Source organism: Salvelinus fontinalis, chromosome 15 (assembly GCF_029448725.1).
Source record: "Salvelinus fontinalis isolate EN_2023a chromosome 15, ASM2944872v1, whole genome shotgun sequence".
NCBI classification, from domain to species: Eukaryota; Metazoa; Chordata; class Actinopteri; order Salmoniformes; family Salmonidae; genus Salvelinus; species Salvelinus fontinalis.
The window spans coordinates 39599677-39618509 of NC_074679.1; the positions used below are offsets into that span (position 1 = coordinate 39599677).

The window sequence follows — 18833 nt, forward strand, 5'->3', positions numbered from 1 at the left end:
TGTTCTTTGGCTTGCAAGCCTCCCCCCTTTTCCACCAAATATAACGGTGGTCATTATAGCCAAACAGTTCTATTTTTGTTTCATCAGACCAGAGGACATTTCTCCAAAAAGTACAATCTTTGTCCCCATGTGCAGTTGCAAATCGTAGTCTGGCTTTTTTATGGCGGTTTTGGAGTAGTGGCTTCTTCCTTGCTGAGCTACCTTTCAGGCTATGTCAATATAGATACTTTTGTACCTGTTTCCTGTATATATCATTGATCTATACAGAGAAAAGAGTCAGCCCGAGAATTTAACCCTGTGGTACCCCCATTGATCTATCATTCTGACCAGCTCATTTGAAATAAACAACTATAACAGATCCCTGGTCTAAACCAAAGCCACACAAAGAGTGGAGCAGTGTTAGATATCAGTTTATTAAAAGGTTAGCCTGGCACTCCTTAAGTCTCTCTCTCTCTCTCAATCTGTCCATCTGCACGATCAGGACCATTTGACCTCTCAAGAGTGTGACAGTTGTCAGAAGAAATGTCTTCCTCTCCCCTTTCTGGACCTCCCAGACTGAGCCCACACACAGTGGAGTAGGAGATACCCTGCTAATGACTGTAGGGCCATACCCCCGAGGCTCTGCCCTAGCCTGCGCCTGTCCCGCCCTACTCTACTCGGAGACCTTGTCCATCCAACCCTGGGATCTCCAGAGACCAGACCTGGGGCCAGGCCCAGAAACCTCCTCTCTGTCCATCAGATTCACCCCCCCAACATTAGTGGATGTCCAAGAGGAGCCGAACTCCCCCCTGCCAATGGAACAAGCCCTGGCCCCCCTTAACCATCAAAACTCAGACCCTGCCAATAAAACAAAGCTTATCCACCCGCTAACCATGACAACATCTGGTGGTATTTATTGACACGTCCCTCCACCCTTCCCTCCCTCCGCTCCCGCCCACTGCTGCGCCGGGCCGGCTGACGTGCTCAGGGTGGAGCAGCAGTGGAGTGAGAGAGAGAGAGTCTGTTATTCAGAAGAAGGGTGTGGCTGACGGTCTCCGCTGTAAGAGGCCCCTTAGGTCCCTATACAAACCACATCCACCACTATTCCATGCTTTCGTCAGTCTTACTATATGAATAGAAAGGCTGTACAGGGACATAGACAGAACAAAGCAGGATCTCTTATCGTAAGTGGCAAAGCATTGCGGTGGCATTGATGACTGTACCACTAGATGAAATTATACGGTATAATTCGTCATTACACAAAGCTATACTCGAGGAACCAATTCACTGAGACATCCTGACATTTACGGTGTGATAGTTGTAAGAAGGGAGCTGTTACATTTTGGACACACCGCATCAACGAACAGTTCAAATATTATTATTATAATTTGGTGGGTGTGTATATTTGTCCTATTTCACATATATATAAGTGTGTATTGGGAATGTGTTTTTTAGCATATCCCAACTCCCCCTGAGACACCCTCAGTGGCTGCGGTCAAGGCCAGGGTCTGCCATTATCAACGGCGATCCTGGAGTAATTAGGCTTAGGTGCCTTGCTCAAGGGCACTTTAACAAACTTTTCACCTTGTCGGCTAGGGGATTCAAACTAGCAACCTTTCGATAACCGGCCCAACGCTCTAACCGCTACGCTACTTGTCGCCGCGGTAAAAGCAACGGCTTGGTGTCAATGAGCGGTGGCTGTTTGCGCCGATTCAACATGTAGAATAGCTGAAACATGTTGGCCAATATTCTGATCAGAGGCACTCAGATGCAATCGGCCAGTTCCTCATTGTGGTGTGTGTTCTGCTTAAGACTGAAAAATGGAGACATGGTAAGCTGCTCTCTCTGATAACAGACCCTAGGGTAAGAAGACTAACTAGCTTTCGTCAATGAAAAATACACACACATAAATCTGGTCTGTTAAGAATTAAATGGAGAAAAGAGAGAAGACTAAACGAGACAGAAAAAGGAATTGAGATATTGCTACTGATTTTGTGTGTGTGTGTTTCCTGGCAAAAGGGGAGAGTCTTCCTAAAGCCCTGATTAGTTCCAGTGGGCCATGGTAGCATGCCGAATGGCACCCTATACCCTTTGTAGTGCACTACTTTTGACCAGGACCCATAGGGGACGCATTTCTAGCTGTAGCTGTAGCAGGGGTAAGAAGACCCAACTGTAATACGGACAAGAGGAGATCTGCGTCACAATTTCCACAATTGTTGTCTGCGTAAGAGCTGAACTAACCACTGCCATAAGACAGGACTGGCTCCAAGCTCCAAAGACGTCATCACCGCTGGAATCACGAGTGAAAAAACAACAGATCTTACAGAGAGAGGGATTCCCCTGAGCCTTCTAAGTGCCAAAGGACATCTAACTTCTGACATTTCTGAACGAGGGAAACATGGAATGAGAAGATGTTCTACTCACAGAAAAATTATCAAAACACTATATATCAGTGTTGTAGGACTTGAACTCGAATCTGACCCAAGTCACAATTTTCATGACTCGTATATTCAATATGTATTATCTCTATGGCTCTACTCACCACAAATACCAGTTTGCCCACGTTGCTCCAGGGAAAATCATACAGGAGCTGTCTCGCTGTCCCCATGTTCTAAAAGAAACACAGAAACATACAGTACGTGATATTAATCGTCATCTAAACCATATACATGAACTGTGTATTCCAAGACACAAGCCATCACAACCACTTCCTTCTTACTCTCGTACCTGGAATATTTGGATTCCACGCAGGGTCAGTCCTAAGGTAAGAGAAGCCTCCACTTCCTTTTTGTCCTGTGGAAGAGATAGAAGTTTACTGGTAAGTTTATTGTGTGTGTGTGTGTGTGTGTGTGTGTGTGTGTGTGTGTGTGTGTGTGTGTGTGTGTGTGTGTGTGTGTGTGTGTGTGTGTGTGTCCAGGTTGACTGCTGACCTTATAGAGTCTGTAGTAGTGGACTGTGACATCATCCAGAAGGGAACACTCCTTGATGTATTTGAGATAAGCCTCGGAGGCGGTGAGGGCAAACTGGTCTTTGTGCATGTTGGGGATGTGTCTCAGGATGTAGTCCCGGCCTCGCTTGGCTATCACCTGGAAGAGAGCGACAGAGACAAAGGCTGAAAATAAATTCTCTCTTAAAAGCATCTCGGTGGAGTGTGATTACTGGCTAATGGCTCTAACTTCAGCTCAATGGCAGAAGGCAGGAAGGAAGGCTTGCAGGTGGGGATAATGGAGGTAGATGAAGCCCCTGCCCAGGGGAGGACAGATGTCTCACATACTGAGATGACGTCCCAAAAGGCATCATTCAGCTGGGCATGGGGTGCGATTAGGGATGGGCCCCCAATCCCACTGGAATCTAGAAAGCGGTCAGTGTCAGGTCTGGATTTGGGGTGCTTCTCCTGAACCAGCCACTCACCCAGAACCAGTTAGAGAACATCCCAAGAGGAGGTATTTATGTACCATTCGTGATCGTACAACCATTTCCGTCCCTGTGGCTTCAGAATGGAGATTGGATGGCAACAGGCTAATCACAGGACGTGGTTGGTAAACAGAAGGGTGGACCACCGTTGTGTCTGGGAGGGGGGGTCAAGTCGAGTAGGGGAGTAGCCGGATCGCGTTCAGATCCTTTCTCAAAAGAGTCAATCGTGCTGCGTGCCACTTCCAGGGACCAAAATAAAACTAGTGTTCTAGATCCAGCTTTCCCAGCATGCACCAATGAGGGAGCGTGTCAAAGTGTTGGAGCACAGTGATTATTAAAACAGGCTATAGACCTACATTTGGACTGTGTGTTAGACTGCACTCAGTTGGTCCCAATTCGCGCCCTACCCCTTCCTCTTGGCCCTAACCCTTCCATGTTTGCAGATCTGTAGCAATATGTTGGATACTTCACCTGTACTCTGATTATACCTATCCAGCCGAGGGGAAGGGGAAGGGGGAGAGAGTGAATTGGGATGGGCTGAATACTGCCTGGGAAACCACGTGGTACCAGTTAGGTTAGAACAGTGCTTTTCAAACTTTTTCAGCGGGGACCCCATTGTTTCCCGTATAATTTATTGCGGCCCCACCGCACCCCAAATCTAATGACAGAACCTTAAATTCGTCACATTTTGATTTTTACATCAACAAATAACCTTCAATTCTTTGCATTTTCATCTCAACAAAATAAAAATAAACCGATAAACACATTTGATCAATAAAATTGAATTGTTCTAATTATCTTTCATTTTATTTTGGCAACAATTACTGCAGTTCCCTCGGGGTCGCGACCCCAACTTTGAATACCACTGGGTTAAAAGGTTAGATCTACTCACCCATGGGGGGAAGTAGGCCTCAGGTTCAAAGTACTTCCCAAAGTGCTTGTTGCGTTTGAAGTTGCCCATATCGGCTTGGAGGGCGAAGGCTGCCAGCAGAAAGTAAGCCTCCTCTCTCTGGATACACTGAGACAGCAACACCTGTTTCCTCAGGTGCCAGTAGTAGTAGTACCTGGCCGAGCGGTCACTATGGGAGAGAGAGGAGAATAACCTTTAGACACATATAGCTATGTAGTAGTAGATCTACATAACTAATATAGTAGTAGTACCAGGTGCCAGTAGTAGTACCTGGTAAACCTGGGACGATAAACCGAAAATTATCGACACCGACTATACCGATCACTTATCGCAGGCATTTTGCTGATATACTAGAGAAAGGTCAAGTTTGAAACAAGATAAATGAGCTAATATGGATGAAGGGACAATTGATGGCTACAACCATCTAACTAGTGGTAGTAGTAGTAGTTTAAAGGATCATAACATAAAAAAAGAAAATGTGGTGTACATTCATGTTCTAAACTTATTGTTCTATTTATTGTTATTGCATCAACTCAGGCAATTTATTGCAATGTGGATTTTCATCCATATTGCCCAGCTCTAGCACCTAGCAGAGGCTCTAGCACCTAGCAGAGGCTCTAGTACCTAGCAGAGGCTCTAGTACCTAGCAGAGCAGTCACTAAAGGGGAGGAGAGAGAATATTATGTTACTGATCTTTGTACTGTATTAAAGTAGTAGTAATACCTGGCTGAACAGTCACTGCGGGGTGCAACATAATGACATTATATTAGTACTACTATTTATATACTACGGTGGTGGAGGTACTCGGTGCCAGTAGTAGTAGTACCTGGCTGAATGGTCACTGATAACAACCTCTAGAGACACAGCCCAGCACACTAGGGCGGGGACTCAATCCGTAGAGAGCTGTTTAAATGAGATGGCATTCACGGTGAACGCTGCAGATGACGGCTCAACCGGAAATGACCTTTACGTGACGAGCCTGCTACAACACAGTCTTGGATTGAATCCCGGCCTAGGTCTCCATTCTATTTGTGCTGTAGTCTCAGCATCTATCAGAATCAAATTGTACATTACTATTGCTAATAGTAATTTCTAGGATCTCTGGGGGATTACTTGCCTTATTAATCTCCCATTCTCAACGTAATACTGAGCCCTGAAGTGGATAATCATGGGAGGCCCAAACTGGTCGATGCCCTGAAAACAACAAGATACAAAACAAACATTGTTTGGTTATTTTCGAGCAAATCAACCCATCAGGACAGTGTATTCATTCTATCAATATAATATCAAACTACCATCCTGACAGTGAAATCAAAAGCAGTTGCTGACATCGAATTTAAGTGTACTATGTCTGTTGCGGTAATCTTGCAAACCTTGAAACCCTGATGAAGACAGCTTAGCTGTCGAAATGTTGGTTAAATCAATCATTGCATCGGGAGCCCTTGGTGTGCGGCTTTTCCTTTTCTTTTCTAAAGGGCTAATCTTGCAAGCCATATTCCACGTCTCTAGAGAGATACTACTGTTGTCTTGTACTGTAGACCGGTGGTTTACAACCTTTCTGGTTACTGTACCACAAACTGATTTTTGCTCTGCAAGGAGTACCCCTGAAGTGTGCATTCTCAAGTACCCCCTGTGGACAGACCAAGTATCCCCAGGGGTCCTACTATCCCCAGGGGTCCAAGTATCCCCAGGGGTCCTAGTATCCCCAGGGGTCCTAGTATCCCTGGTTGGGAACCACTGCTGTAGATTGACTCACCTTGCTGGCCTCTCTCTTCCACTCCTTGGGACAGTACTTGGACAGCTTCTGGCCCAGCTCCATGTAGATATGCTCATTGTCTGGAGGGGGAAACAAACAAACCAGAGTTACATACAGAAAGCGGCTGTGTTAGGGAGCATTAAATATGTGATGCATTGTGGGTAAATTGCGACGGACTAATCTATAAAAAATAATGAGTAGTGACTATGATGCAAGGTAATTTGTAGACCAGTCAGTTGGCAGTAGACTGTAACGTCTAACAATGGGTGCATTCCTCTGCCCAGGTGTTGCTGACCCATGCCAGATCTTACAACACCTGGATAGATATTTTACGTATCGGCAAAACACATGTGGATCAAGCCGATGGGCGCGTTCGACATTTACTGATCTACAAATCACTTTGCATCATGAATAACTACTCAATATTATTTGTAGATTAGTCAGTCACAATCGACCCATAATACATCACGGTTTTGATGCTTTCGATCATGGCCCAGGATTCATCTAAGTTGCTTTTGATGACACAGAGAAGGGTTAGATGGAGATATCACAGAGATAAATAATATTTTCTTTATATATATATGTCCCATTAAGGTGTATGTGAGTGCACTGAGGCAATCTCCATTTTGAAGTAGTCCATTTTCTTCTTCTGCTACTTTGATGAATTGGAAAACAAAACTGAAAGTGTGCATACTGCCACCTAGTGTTTGCTCACAAATATAATTAATTGGCTGATCCCTCCTGATGACCCGGATGGAATCACGTGATCCTTCTTTAACCCACAGGATGTCCCACCGAGTTGACTACTTTAAAATGTTGTAAGCCCTCAATGGCAATGTCCATGCCAAAATGGGTTTACTCCATCTAGAGTCCTCTATATAACTCTATGGGGTTAACCTAAGTCGCTTTATGATGACAGAGTGGTCGTATGCATGGAATGATTGATGCCCCGTTCAAAACTGTGAACTTGGAACTGGGAAACTGACTTCCGAGCGTTTAAGACAACTGGGAACCCGTGGAAGAAAAAAAAAAATTGCTCAAACTGCGAAAATCCTTTTTGAATGGTCATCCAAGTCGGAATTCCAAGTCAGGAACTTTCTGACCTGAAGATCACTTGATGTCATGATACGGCCTTGTTTTTTCTCCAAGTTCCTAGTTGTCTTGAAAGCACCATGAGTCACACATTGACTCCTGTGTAGCAGACATACAGGTTTAGGTTGACAGACAGACAGCAGGTGACAATTGCACTGTAAAAAAGTGGGACGGCACTGTTGTTAATCTGAAGTGTTTTTTCTGATTCGCATGATCCAAAATTACACTTTGGTTCGTTCAACCTATTCTATTGGTCTGAAATCAAGTCACGAATTTGACAGATCAATGTGATTTTTTTTTATTGAATGAAAGCTTCTAAATTGCTTTACACATCTCATGCGCATTCACATTGCATAGCGGTGGGTGCAATGGCAGGTTGACGTTTATTGTCATGAGTCTTGTCCTGGAGGCAGCACTGAGCGATTTCCCCTTAGATAACCCAGCTGCAAAGTCAAAATTGCCTATATTGTAAAAATTCCCACTTTTTAGTCTTAATTTAAGGTTAGGTTTAAGAATCAGATTTTATAACTTTGCGGCAGTGGTAGCTAATGACCTCTGCAGAGCTGCCTCCAGAACAGGGCTCTCCAACCCTGTTCTTGGAGAGCTACCGTCCAGCAGGTTTTTGCTCTAACCCTAAACCTATTTGGGGCGTGGCTTTCCATTTGTTATTTTTGGCCACCTGAGAGAGTGAATGTCCTTTCAGGTAATGCGTTCTGTTTTTTTTGTGATTACATGCTCACTGCCAGCACGGAATCTTAAATTATATATGTGTAAGTACTGTGATACTAAACACGCTGGAAATGTTTTCATTGATGAGATGGTCACCGTTTAGTTACAATATTGTAACCAGTTAATGTGAAAGTCTAATGTAAAGAAGGTGTTTGGAGTCATTATTTCATGTTATGGAACCAACTTAATATCTTGATTAACAGGAAATATATTTAACTGTTAATCCAATTGAACAAATGGGTTGTGTAGATATATTTATTTGTTTGTATTTCTGTTATTTATTAGGTTTAATCAAAGGGGAAAAGTAAGTTGACTGTTGAAAGAAGTCAGTTGCAACTTGAAATTCAGGGTTGTTCATAATAATGAAATATAACAGCTGGCATTGAATCATGTATTTGTTTTCAACAAATGTAGTTTATTTTTTTCAATTAAGAAAACCTAACTTATTTACTTGTAACCATGCAATTGTTTTAGGTTGATCCAAAGAGTAATATTTTTATAGTGTCGAAACAACTACAAAGGAAAGCACATCGCAGCAGTGCCAGTCAGACAGATGGCCACCAGATGAGATGAGCCACCAGATGAGATGAACCAATGTTAAGTCTACAGGACAGGTCTCTGAGCCAATGGCATGCCTGCAGGTCTTCAGTATGAGCCAATCACGTGCCCTGCAGGACAAGTCTATTGACCAGGAGCCAGTGGGGCTGATTTAGGGACATTCCTGAGCTGCTTGTCTGAACAGCGTGAAATCACAAGGCAAACAGTGACTATCCACCCCCACTCTAACTCATACCCCGACCCCTAGCCCTACCAACCAACCACCCCCAGCCCCAGCTCCAACCCCCTCAACCTCTGTGTCCCTCGCACTGACCAATGCCTCTGTCACCCCACTCCACCTCTCTCCAGCACAACTAGGGAGCAGACCAGTCAGTTAGCTAAGCTCTGATTTACCAGTCATCATCACTCCTTTTTCTCTCTCCCTCTCTCTCTCTAGTCAGTCTGCCTGGTGAAATGTGTAGTTAATCATCTGTCATCTGTACTGCAGGGCTTAGAGTCAGCAGAGTCTCTATACTGGCTTACTCGCCTGTCAGACTTTTTCCTCCTTTCTTTTCTGATCCTTGACTTTTCCACTCCAAAGGCTTTTAAAGAAGAGCCAAACCTGTTGGTTCAGCAGGGAAACTCTCAGCTCATAACACGTATGACTAACAGAGAAGATTAAGATGACAGAGAGACAGAGACAGAGCGAGAGAGAGCGATAAAGAGACAGAGAGAGCGCGCACCAGAGGGACTGGTTCAGCCCAGTCAGTAGAATGTCTGACATAATGATTGCTCAAAGGCTGCCTAAGAGTCTAATTCTCTGTTCTAATTATCCATCCTTCTGTCCCAAGTGTGCACTTGTTCACTTCCCTTAATTGATTTATAAGGAAAGGACTGGTATGAGACATATGGAAACCACAGGAGGCTGCTGAGGGGAGGACGGCTCATAATAATGGCTGGAATGGAGAGAATGGCATCAAACCCCTGGAAACCGTGTGTTTGATGTGTTCGATACCATTCCATTTATTCTTCTCCAGCTATTACTAAGAGCCCATCTTCCCCAATTAAAGGTGCCACCGGCGCCTGTGGTGGAACCTCCCTCTAGCCCATGTATACACACCAATCCAATGCTTTTAAATGTGCGGGGTGAAGTACACAAGTGCATACCTCCGGAAAATTGAGGCGTAACTCATTGGGACCTTTCTGTACAGAGGAAGGCTCATGCCTTTGATATGACACACACTAAGCTATGCGGCTACTTTAACCACAGAGACAAGTGGGCTGATTTGTGCGAGATATGTCACATATCCATGGACGATGGACACGTGCAAACACACAAACACACAGGCAGACATGCACACAGCGACAACGGTAAACCATTCTTACTCTGAATGACACTGAGTCCAAACAGGTGACAGTCCTTCAGTCGGAGCAGGTCACACACCTGGATGAGCAGCTCCTGGCACAAAGTCTTCACCTGAGTAGAGAGAGAGAACACACAGCAAGAGGTCAAATGTCAGGATGTACAGGAGGAGATCGGAGGTATTTTGACTAGGTCTGACCCCAATTATTCGACTGGTCAATTGTTTTGTCGTTAGGCTGTTGGCCGACCTAAATGGTTTTAGTCGAGCAGTAACACACATACACTACCTTCAAAAGTTTGGGGTCACTTAGAAATGTCCTTGTTTTTGAAAGAAAAGCAACATTTTTGTCCATTAAAATAACATCAAAGTGATCAGTGAAGAGGTGTCTCAGAGATGCTGGCCTTCTAGGCAGAGTTCCCCTCTCAAGTGTATGTGTTCTTTTGCCCATCTTAATCTTTTCTTTTTATTGGTCAGTCTGAGATATAGGTTTTTCTTTGCAACTCTGCTTAGAAGGCCATCATCCCGGAGTCGCCTCTTCACTGTTGGCGTTGAGACTGGTGTTTTGCGTGTACTATTTTATGAAGCTGCCAGTTGAGGACTTGTGAGGTGTCTGTTTCTCAAACTAGACATTCTATGTCCTCTTGCTCAGTTGTGCACCGGGGCCTCCCATGCCTCTTTCTATTCTGGTTAGAGACAGTTTGCGCTGTTCTGTGAAGGAAGTAGCCTTCACTTCATTTTCGCATGGAATAGCCTTCATTTCTCAGAACAAGAATAGACTGACGAGTTTCAGAAGATCTTTCCATCTCTCTCCCTTTCTATAACCACTCAGTGTGAAAGCAAAAAATGTCATGCTCTGATCCAATGGAAACGTCGTAAAATCGGCCTACCTGATTACCGCTTATTAGTGCTGACTTGGACGGAAATAGGTTCCAGTACTCATTTTTGGGTGGTGGTACTGTTTATATTTAGACGCAGGAGCTCCACAATACTTTTGAGCTACTATTCTATAAGAAGAACAGGAGCTCAAGCAGTAGAACATTTGAGGTGCCGGTACTTCGCTCCAGTGAGCTCCTGCCCAAGTCATTCCCTGCTTATTTTTCCTTTGCGCAAATAGCCTACAGCTGTGTCTGTCCAGAGCTCACTGGCTAAACTCTGAGGGCCCAGAATATTTTCGCTAGCACTAACTTTGGGGCTGGACCCAACTTAATAGTTGATACAATGTTTTAAATTCGTTGCAGACAGGCTAGGCTATGTGTAGCCAATGGGATTTTTAATCAGGATATTTTCTACCTGCAGGCTGCAATGTTTTTATTTGTTAGCTTTATGTAGGATATTTGTACATAGTTGGCAATGGCAAGAGAAGTTCATTTTAGGTTTGTGTAATTTTCATTTAGATTTGACGTGTTGCTGTGCGTTTTGTTGCTGTGCGTTTTGCTGCCAACTTTACTTTACTTTGCTAGCTGACAACTTTACGTTTTTTGTTTTGTTTTTGTTTTTAATTACCGTTTATATTTTTTGTTTTTCCATCGCAACTTTTTACCCTCATTCAACTTTTTCACTCCGGACGCTTTATCTGGACATGGTTCGACAACACCTTCAACAGCCGAAGCTAAGTAGTAACATTAACATGATGTCTTCTAATTGCAGTCGCTGTACTCATAATATACAGGAGAACGATCGCCTTACGGCGAGAATAGCTGTGCTACAAGCCCAGCTTCAGACGCAATCGTTAGGCAAGGGTAATTTCAGTGTAGGAAAGGAAGATACAGCGTCTGTGCCACCAGTAAGTACAGATAGTAACGTTAGTATAAATCCCCCCGCACAGTCCCCGCAGCCGGACAACTTTCTCATGGCTTCTGGAGGGAAATGCTGTTGGAATGCTCAACCGGTGTCGCTCATTCAGCCGACAGAAACTTTCAACCGGTTTTCCCCATTATGTAGCGAGTCGGAGTCTGAGTCTTCTCTCGTCTCTACTCCTCCCGTTACGGGGTCTGAGACGCCGAAGGCTCCCACCATTAGCTCTGACAAATTGAAAACCCTAGTCATTGGCGACACCATTACCCGCAGTATTAGACTTAAAACGAATCACCCAGCGATCATACACTGTTTACCAGGGGGCAGGGCTACCGACGTTAAGGCTAATCTAAAGATGGTGCTGGCTAAAGCTAAATCTGGCGAGTGTAGAGAGTATAGAGATATTGTTATCCACGTCGGCACCAAATAATGTTAGGATGAAACAGTCAGAGGTCACCAAGTGCAACATAGCTTCAGTGTGTAAATCAGCTAGAAAGATGTGTCGGCATCGAGTAATTGTCTCTGGCCCCAGTTAGGGGGAGTGACGAGCTCTACAGCAGAGTCTCAGCACTCAATCGCTGGTTGAAAACTGTTTTCTGCCCCTCCCAAAAGATAGAATTTGTAGATAATTGGCCCTCTTTCTGGGACTCACCCACAAACAGGACCAAGCCTGACCTGCTGAGGAGTGACGGACTCCATCCTAGCTGGAGGGGTGCTCTCATCTTATCTACCAACATAGATAGGGCTCTAACTCCTCTAGCCCCACAATGAAATAGGGTGCAGGCCAGGCAGCAGGCTGTTAGCCAACCTGCCAGCTTAGTGGAGTCTGCCAATAGCACAGTCAGTGTAGTCAGCTCAGCCATACCCATTGAGACTGTGTCTGTGCCTCGACCTAGGTTGGGCAAAACTAAACATGGCGGTGTTCGGCTTAGCAATCTTATTAGGATAAAGACCTCCTCCATTCCTGCCATTATTGAAAGAGATCGTGATACCTCACATCTCAAAATAGGGTTACTTAATGTTAGATCCCTCACTTCAAAGGCAATCATAGTCAATGAACTAATCACGGATCATAATCTTGATGTGATTGGCCTGACTGAAACATGGCTTAAGCCTGATGAATTTACTGTGTTAAATGAGGCCTCACCTCCTGGTTACACTAGTGACCATATCCCCCGTGCATCCCGCAAAGGCGGAGGTGTTGCTAACATTTACGATAGCAAATTTCAATTTACAAAAAAAAAAATGCAGTTTTCGTCTTTTGAGCTTCTAGTCATGAAATCTATGCAGCCTACTCAATCACTTTTTATAGCTACTGTTTACAGGCCTCCTGGGCCATATACAGCGTTCCTCTCTGAGTTTCCTGAATTCCTATCAGACCTTGTAGTCATAGCAGATCATATTCTAATTTTTGGTGATTTTAATATTCACATGGAGAAGTCCACAGACCCACTCCAAAAGTCTTTCGGAGCCATCATCGACTCAGTGGGTTTTGTCCAACATGTCTCTGGACCTACTCACTGCCACAGTCATACTCTGGACCTAGTTTTGTCCCATGGAATAAATGTTGTAGATCTTAATGTTTTTCCACATAATCCTGGACTATCGGACCACCATTTTATTACGTTTGCAATCGCAACAAATAATCTGCTCAGACCCCAACCAAGGAGCATCAAAAGTCGTGCTATAAATTCTCAGACAACACAAAAATTCCTTGATGCCCTTCCAGACTCCTTCTGCCTACCCAAGGACGTCAGAGGACAAAAATCAGTTAACCACCAAACTGAGGAACTCAATTTAACCTTGCGCAATACCCTAGATGCAGTTGCACCCCTAAAAACGAAAAACATTCGTCATAAGAAACTAGCTCCCTGGTATACAGAAAATACCCGAGCTTTGAAGCAAGCTTCCAGGAAATTGGAACGGAAATGGCGCCACACCAAACTAGAAGTCTTCCGACTAGCTTGGAAAGACAGTACCGTGCAGTACCGAAGAGCCCTCACTGCTGCTCGATCATCCTACTTTTCCAACTTAATAGAGGAAAATAAGAACAATCCCAAATTTCTTTTTGATACTGTTGCAAAGCTAACTAAAAAGCAGCATTCCCCAAGAGAGGATGGCTTTCACTTCAGCAGTAATAAATTCATGAACTTCTTTGAGGAAAAGATCATGACCATTAGAAAGCAAATTACGGACTCCTCTTTGAATCTGCGTATTCCTCCAGGACTTAGCTGTCCTGGATCTGCACAGCTCTGCGAGAGCCTGGGATCGGGAGAGACACTTAAGTGTTTTAGTACTATATCTCTTGACACAATGATGAAAATAATCATGGCCTCTAAACCTTCAAGCTGCATACTGGATCCTATTCCTACTAAACTGCTGAAGGAGCTGCTTCCTGTGCTTGGCCCTCCTATGTTGAACATAATAAACAGCTCTCTATCCACCGGATGTGTACCAAACTCACTAAAAGTGGCAGTGATAAAGCCTCTCTTGAAAAAGCCAAACCTTGACCCGGAAAATATAAAAAACTATCGGCCTATATCGAATCTTCCATTCCTCTCAAAAATTTTAGAAAAAGCTGTTGCGCAGCAACTCACTGCCTTTCTGAAGACAAACAATGTATACAAAATGCTTCAGTCTGGTTTTAGACCCCATCATAGCACTGAGACTGCACTTGTGAAGGTGGTAAATGACCTTTTAATGGCGTCAGACCGAGGCTCTGCATCTGTCCTCGTGCTACTAGACCTTAGTGCTGCCTTTGACACCATCGATCACCACATTCTTTTGGAGAGACTGGAAACCCAAATTGGTCTACACGGACAAGTTCTGGCCTGGTTTAGATCTTACCTGTCGGAAAGATATCAGTTTGTCTCTGTGAATGGTCTGTCCTCTGACAAATCAACTGTACATTTCGGTGTTCCTCAAGGTTCCGTTTTAGGACCACTATTGTTTTCACTATATATTTTACCTCTTGGGGATGTTATTCGAAAACATAATGTTAACTTTCACTGCTATGCGGATGACACACAGCTGTACATTTCAATGAAACATGGTGAAGCCCCAAAATTGCCCTCGCTAGAAGCCTGTGTTTCAGACATAAGGAAGTGGATGGCTGAAAACGTTCTACTTTTAAACTCGGACAAAACAGAGATGCTTGTTCTAGGTCCCAAGAAACAAAGAGATCTTCTGTTAACCTGTTGGGGATGGGGGCGCTGTTGAGACTATTTATGCTAATTGGGTAATTTTTGAAACGGCTTCCCACAAAATCCTTGATCGTACAATATGCATATTATTGCATATTATGCATATTATGCATATTATATCATATGCATATTATATATTATTATTATTATTATTGGATAGAAAACAGTCTATAGTTTCTATAGGAGTTGAAATTTTGTCTCTAAGTGGAACAGAGCCCATTCTACAGCAATTTCCCTGACATGGAGTCAGATTTCAGAAATGTTGGCCACTGTTCTGAAGTCAGTTAAAAGGGCACTGTTATTGCTATGACTATACGGACACTTCTTACGTCTTCCCCTGGATGCCTTTACGTGATGACGATTCCAATGGGGTCGATTGCGCGTTCACAGGCCCTATAAATTAAAAAACCCTGTAGCTAGCAAGTCTTTTCTTGGTGCGTAACGCGCGTGGAGGACACCGACCGCTCCTGTTCCAAGCGTTAGTTTAGCCTGTTATATTTCTCCGGTCATCTTTTCACTCGTTATAGGAGTTAAAAACATCATAAGGTAGTTAATTTAAAGCGTTTTATAGCAATTTATATCCGTTTAGTGCGATTTTGGGACATTTATTTTTGAAACGATGTGAATAGCTGGGCACGCTTTTCAGTTCATCCCGAACGCAGTTGGCATTTCCACATGGCAAGAGGACAGCTTTCCACCAAAAGACGATTACTCCCAAGAAAGGATCCTTTGCCCAAGATACTGATGGAAGAACAGCTCAAAGTAGGACATTTTTATTATGATAAATCATGTTTGTCGAAACATTTTAGTGGCTTAGGACGCCATGTTTTTTGACGTAGCTTCGCTTGGCGCAAACTGTATTGAAAAGTAAGGATAAATTAAAAAATGTAATTCCGCAATTGTATTAAGAATTAAATTGTCTATCAATCCCTGTCCACCCTATATTTTTTAGTCACGTTTATGAGTATTTATGTATAAGAGTAGATCACTGTCTAAGTGGCGCAAGGACATTTTCTGACCAGCTGAGCTACATTTCACATTGTCTAACCATGATTTTGGTGGCTAAATATAAACGTTTTCGATCAAACTCTATATGGAATGTGTAATATGATGTTACAGGAGTGTCATCTGAAGAATTCTGAGAAGGTTAGTGAAAAAATTAATATATTTTTGGCGATGTTGACGTTATCGCTCACTTTGGCTAGAATCAATGCTGGGCTGCTATGTGCTATGTGCTATGCTAATATAACGATTTATTGTGTTTTCGCTGTAAGACACTTAGAAAATCTGAAATATTGTCTGTATTCACAGGATCTGTGTCTTTCGATTCGTGTATGCTGTGTATTTTTACGAAATGTTTGATGATTAGTAAGTAGGTAAACACGTTGCTCTAAGTAGTTTTTCTATTCCATTTGTGACGGTGGGTGCAATTGTAACCTATGCCATCTACCTGAAATATGCACTTTTTTCTAACAAAACCTATCCCATACCATAAATATGTTATCAGACTGTCATCTGATGAGTTTTTTTGTTGGTTAGGGGCTATAAATATCTTAGTTTAGCCGAATTGGTGATGGCTACTGGTGTTGGTGGACAAATAAAAGATGGTGGATTATGCTAATGTGTTTTTAGGTAATAGATGTACATCTTTACATGTTGTGTCTTCCCTGTAAAACATTTTAAAAATCGGACATGTTGACTGGATTCACAAGATCTGTGTCTTTCATTAGCTGTATTGGACTTTAATGCGTGAAAGTTAAATATTTAAAAAAAATATTTTTTTTGAATTTCGCGGCACTGGTTTTTCAGTGGGGGGGGGGCCGCTAGCGCCACGCTGATCCTAGACAGGTTAAATCTGACAATTCATCTTGATGGTTGTAAAGTCGTCTCAAATAAAACTGTGAAGGACCTCGGCGTTACTCTTGACCCTGATCTCTCTTTTGACGAACATATCAAGACTGTTTCAAGGACAGCTTTTTTCCATCTACGTAACATTGCAAAAATCAGAAATGTTCTGTCCAAAAATGATGCAGAAAAATTAATCCATGCATTTGTTACTTCTAGGTTAGACTACTGCAATGCTCTACTTTCCGGCTACCCGGATAAAGCACTAAATAAACTTCAGTTAGTGCTAAATACGGCTGCTAGAATCCTGACTAGAACCAAGAAATTTGATCATATTACTCCAGTGCTAGCTTCCCTACACTGGCTTCCTGTTAAGGCAAGGGCTGATTTCAAGGTTTTACTGTTAACCTATAAAGCGTTACATGGGCTTGCCCCTACCTATCTTTCCGAGTTGGTCCTACCGTACATACCAATACGTACGCTACGGTCACAAGACGCAGGCCTCCTAATTGTCCCTAGAAGTTCTAAGCAAACAGCGGGAGGCAGGGCTTTCTCCTACAGATCTCCATTTTTATGGAACAGTCTGCCTACCCATGTGAGAGACGCAGACTCGGTCTCAACCTTTAAGTCTTTACTGAAGACTTATCTCTTCAGTAGGTCATATGATTGAGTGTAGTCTGGCCCAGGAGTGTGAAGGTGAACGGAAAGGCTCTGGAGCAACGAACCGCCCTTGCTGTCTCTGCCAGGCCGGTTCCCCTCTCTCCACTGGGATTCTCTGCCTCTAACCCTGTTACAGGGGCTGAGTCACTGGCTTGCTGGTGCTCTTCCATGCCGTCCCTAGGAGGGGTGCGTCACTTGAGTGGGTTGAGTTACTGACGTGATCTTCCTGTCTGGGTTGGCGCCCCCCCTTGGTTTGTGCTGTGGTGGAGACCTTTGTGGGCTATACTCGGCCTTGTCTCAGGATTGTAAGTTGGTGGTTGAGGATTTCCCTCTAGTGTTGCGGGGGCTGTGCTTTGGCAAAGTGGGTGGGGTTATATCCTTCCTGTTTGGCTCTGTCCGGGGGTTTCTTCGGATGGGGCCACAGTGTCTCCTGACCGCTCCTGTCTCAGCCTCCAGTATTTATGATGCAGTAGTTTATGTGTCGGGGGGCTAGGGTCAGTTGGTTATACCTGGAGTACTTCTCCTGTCTTATCCAGTGTCCTGTGTGAATTTAAGTATGCTCTCTCTAATTCTCTCGTTCTCTCTTTCTCTCTGAGAACCTGAGCCCTAGGACCATACGTCAGGACTACCGGGCATGCTGACACCTTGCTGTCCCCAGTCCGCCTGGCCTTGCTGCTATTCCAGTTTCAACTGTTCTGCCTGCGGTTACGAAACCCCTACCTGTCCCAGACCTGCTGTTTTCAACTCTTAATGATCGGCTATGAAAAGCCAACTGAGATTTATTCCTGATTATTATTTGACCATGCTTGTCATCTATGAACATTTTGAAAATCTTGGCTCTCTCTAATTTTCTTCTCCTCTCTTTCTTTCTCTCGGAGGACCTGGGCCCTGGGACCATGCGTCGGGACTGCCGCCCGTGGTGACTCCTTGCTGTCCCCAGTCCGCCTGGCCTTGCTGCTATTCCAGTTTCAGCTGTTCTGCCTGCGGTTATGGAACCGCCACCTGTCCCAGACCTGTTGTTTTTCAACTCTTAATGATCAGCTATGAAAAGCCAACTGAAAATTATTCATGATTATTATTTGACCATGCCTGTCACTTATGAACACTTTGAACATCTTGGCATAGTTCTGTTATAATCTCCAACCGGCACAGCCAGAAGAGGACTGGCCACCCCTCATAGCCTGGTTCCTCTCTAGGTTTTTTCCTAGGTTTTGGCCTTTCTAGGGAGTTTTTCCTAGCCACCGTGCTTCTACACCTGCATTACTAGCTGTTTGGGGTTTTAGGCTGGGTTTCTGTACAGCACTTCGAGATATTAGCTGATGTACGAAGGGCTATATAAAATAAAATTGATTGATTGATTGGATAGAATTTTGATTTGCCACATGACAATGATTTTGTGATTTGAAGACATTATTAGAAATGTTTCACGAAAATGTGCAAACGAAACCCATAACTGGCAAGCAGATCGGTACAAATGTTAAGATAAATTGGCATTCAACATGAGAAAGGTTGCCGACTCTTCCTGTAGCCTATTACCAGCAACTTCAAGA

The 18833-nt window shown here is 43.8% G+C and overlaps 1 protein-coding gene across 1 annotated transcript in view; it reads right to left on the bottom strand.

Moving 5' to 3' along the window:
- LOC129811975 (FERM domain-containing protein 6-like) overlaps positions 1–18833 on the bottom strand; it is an 82484-nt gene that overhangs the window by 13823 nt on the left and 49828 nt on the right. Inside the window, exons 3-9 of the mRNA XM_055863798.1 lie at positions 9804–9894; positions 6060–6139; positions 5421–5497; positions 4286–4472; positions 2910–3065; positions 2707–2772; positions 2522–2590 (exon numbers count right to left, since the gene is read on the bottom strand). Coding sequence (XP_055719773.1) covers positions 2522–2590; positions 2707–2772; positions 2910–3065; positions 4286–4472; positions 5421–5497; positions 6060–6139; positions 9804–9894 — 726 coding nt within the window. The remainder of the gene's footprint in view (positions 1–2521; positions 2591–2706; positions 2773–2909; positions 3066–4285; positions 4473–5420; positions 5498–6059; positions 6140–9803; positions 9895–18833) is intronic.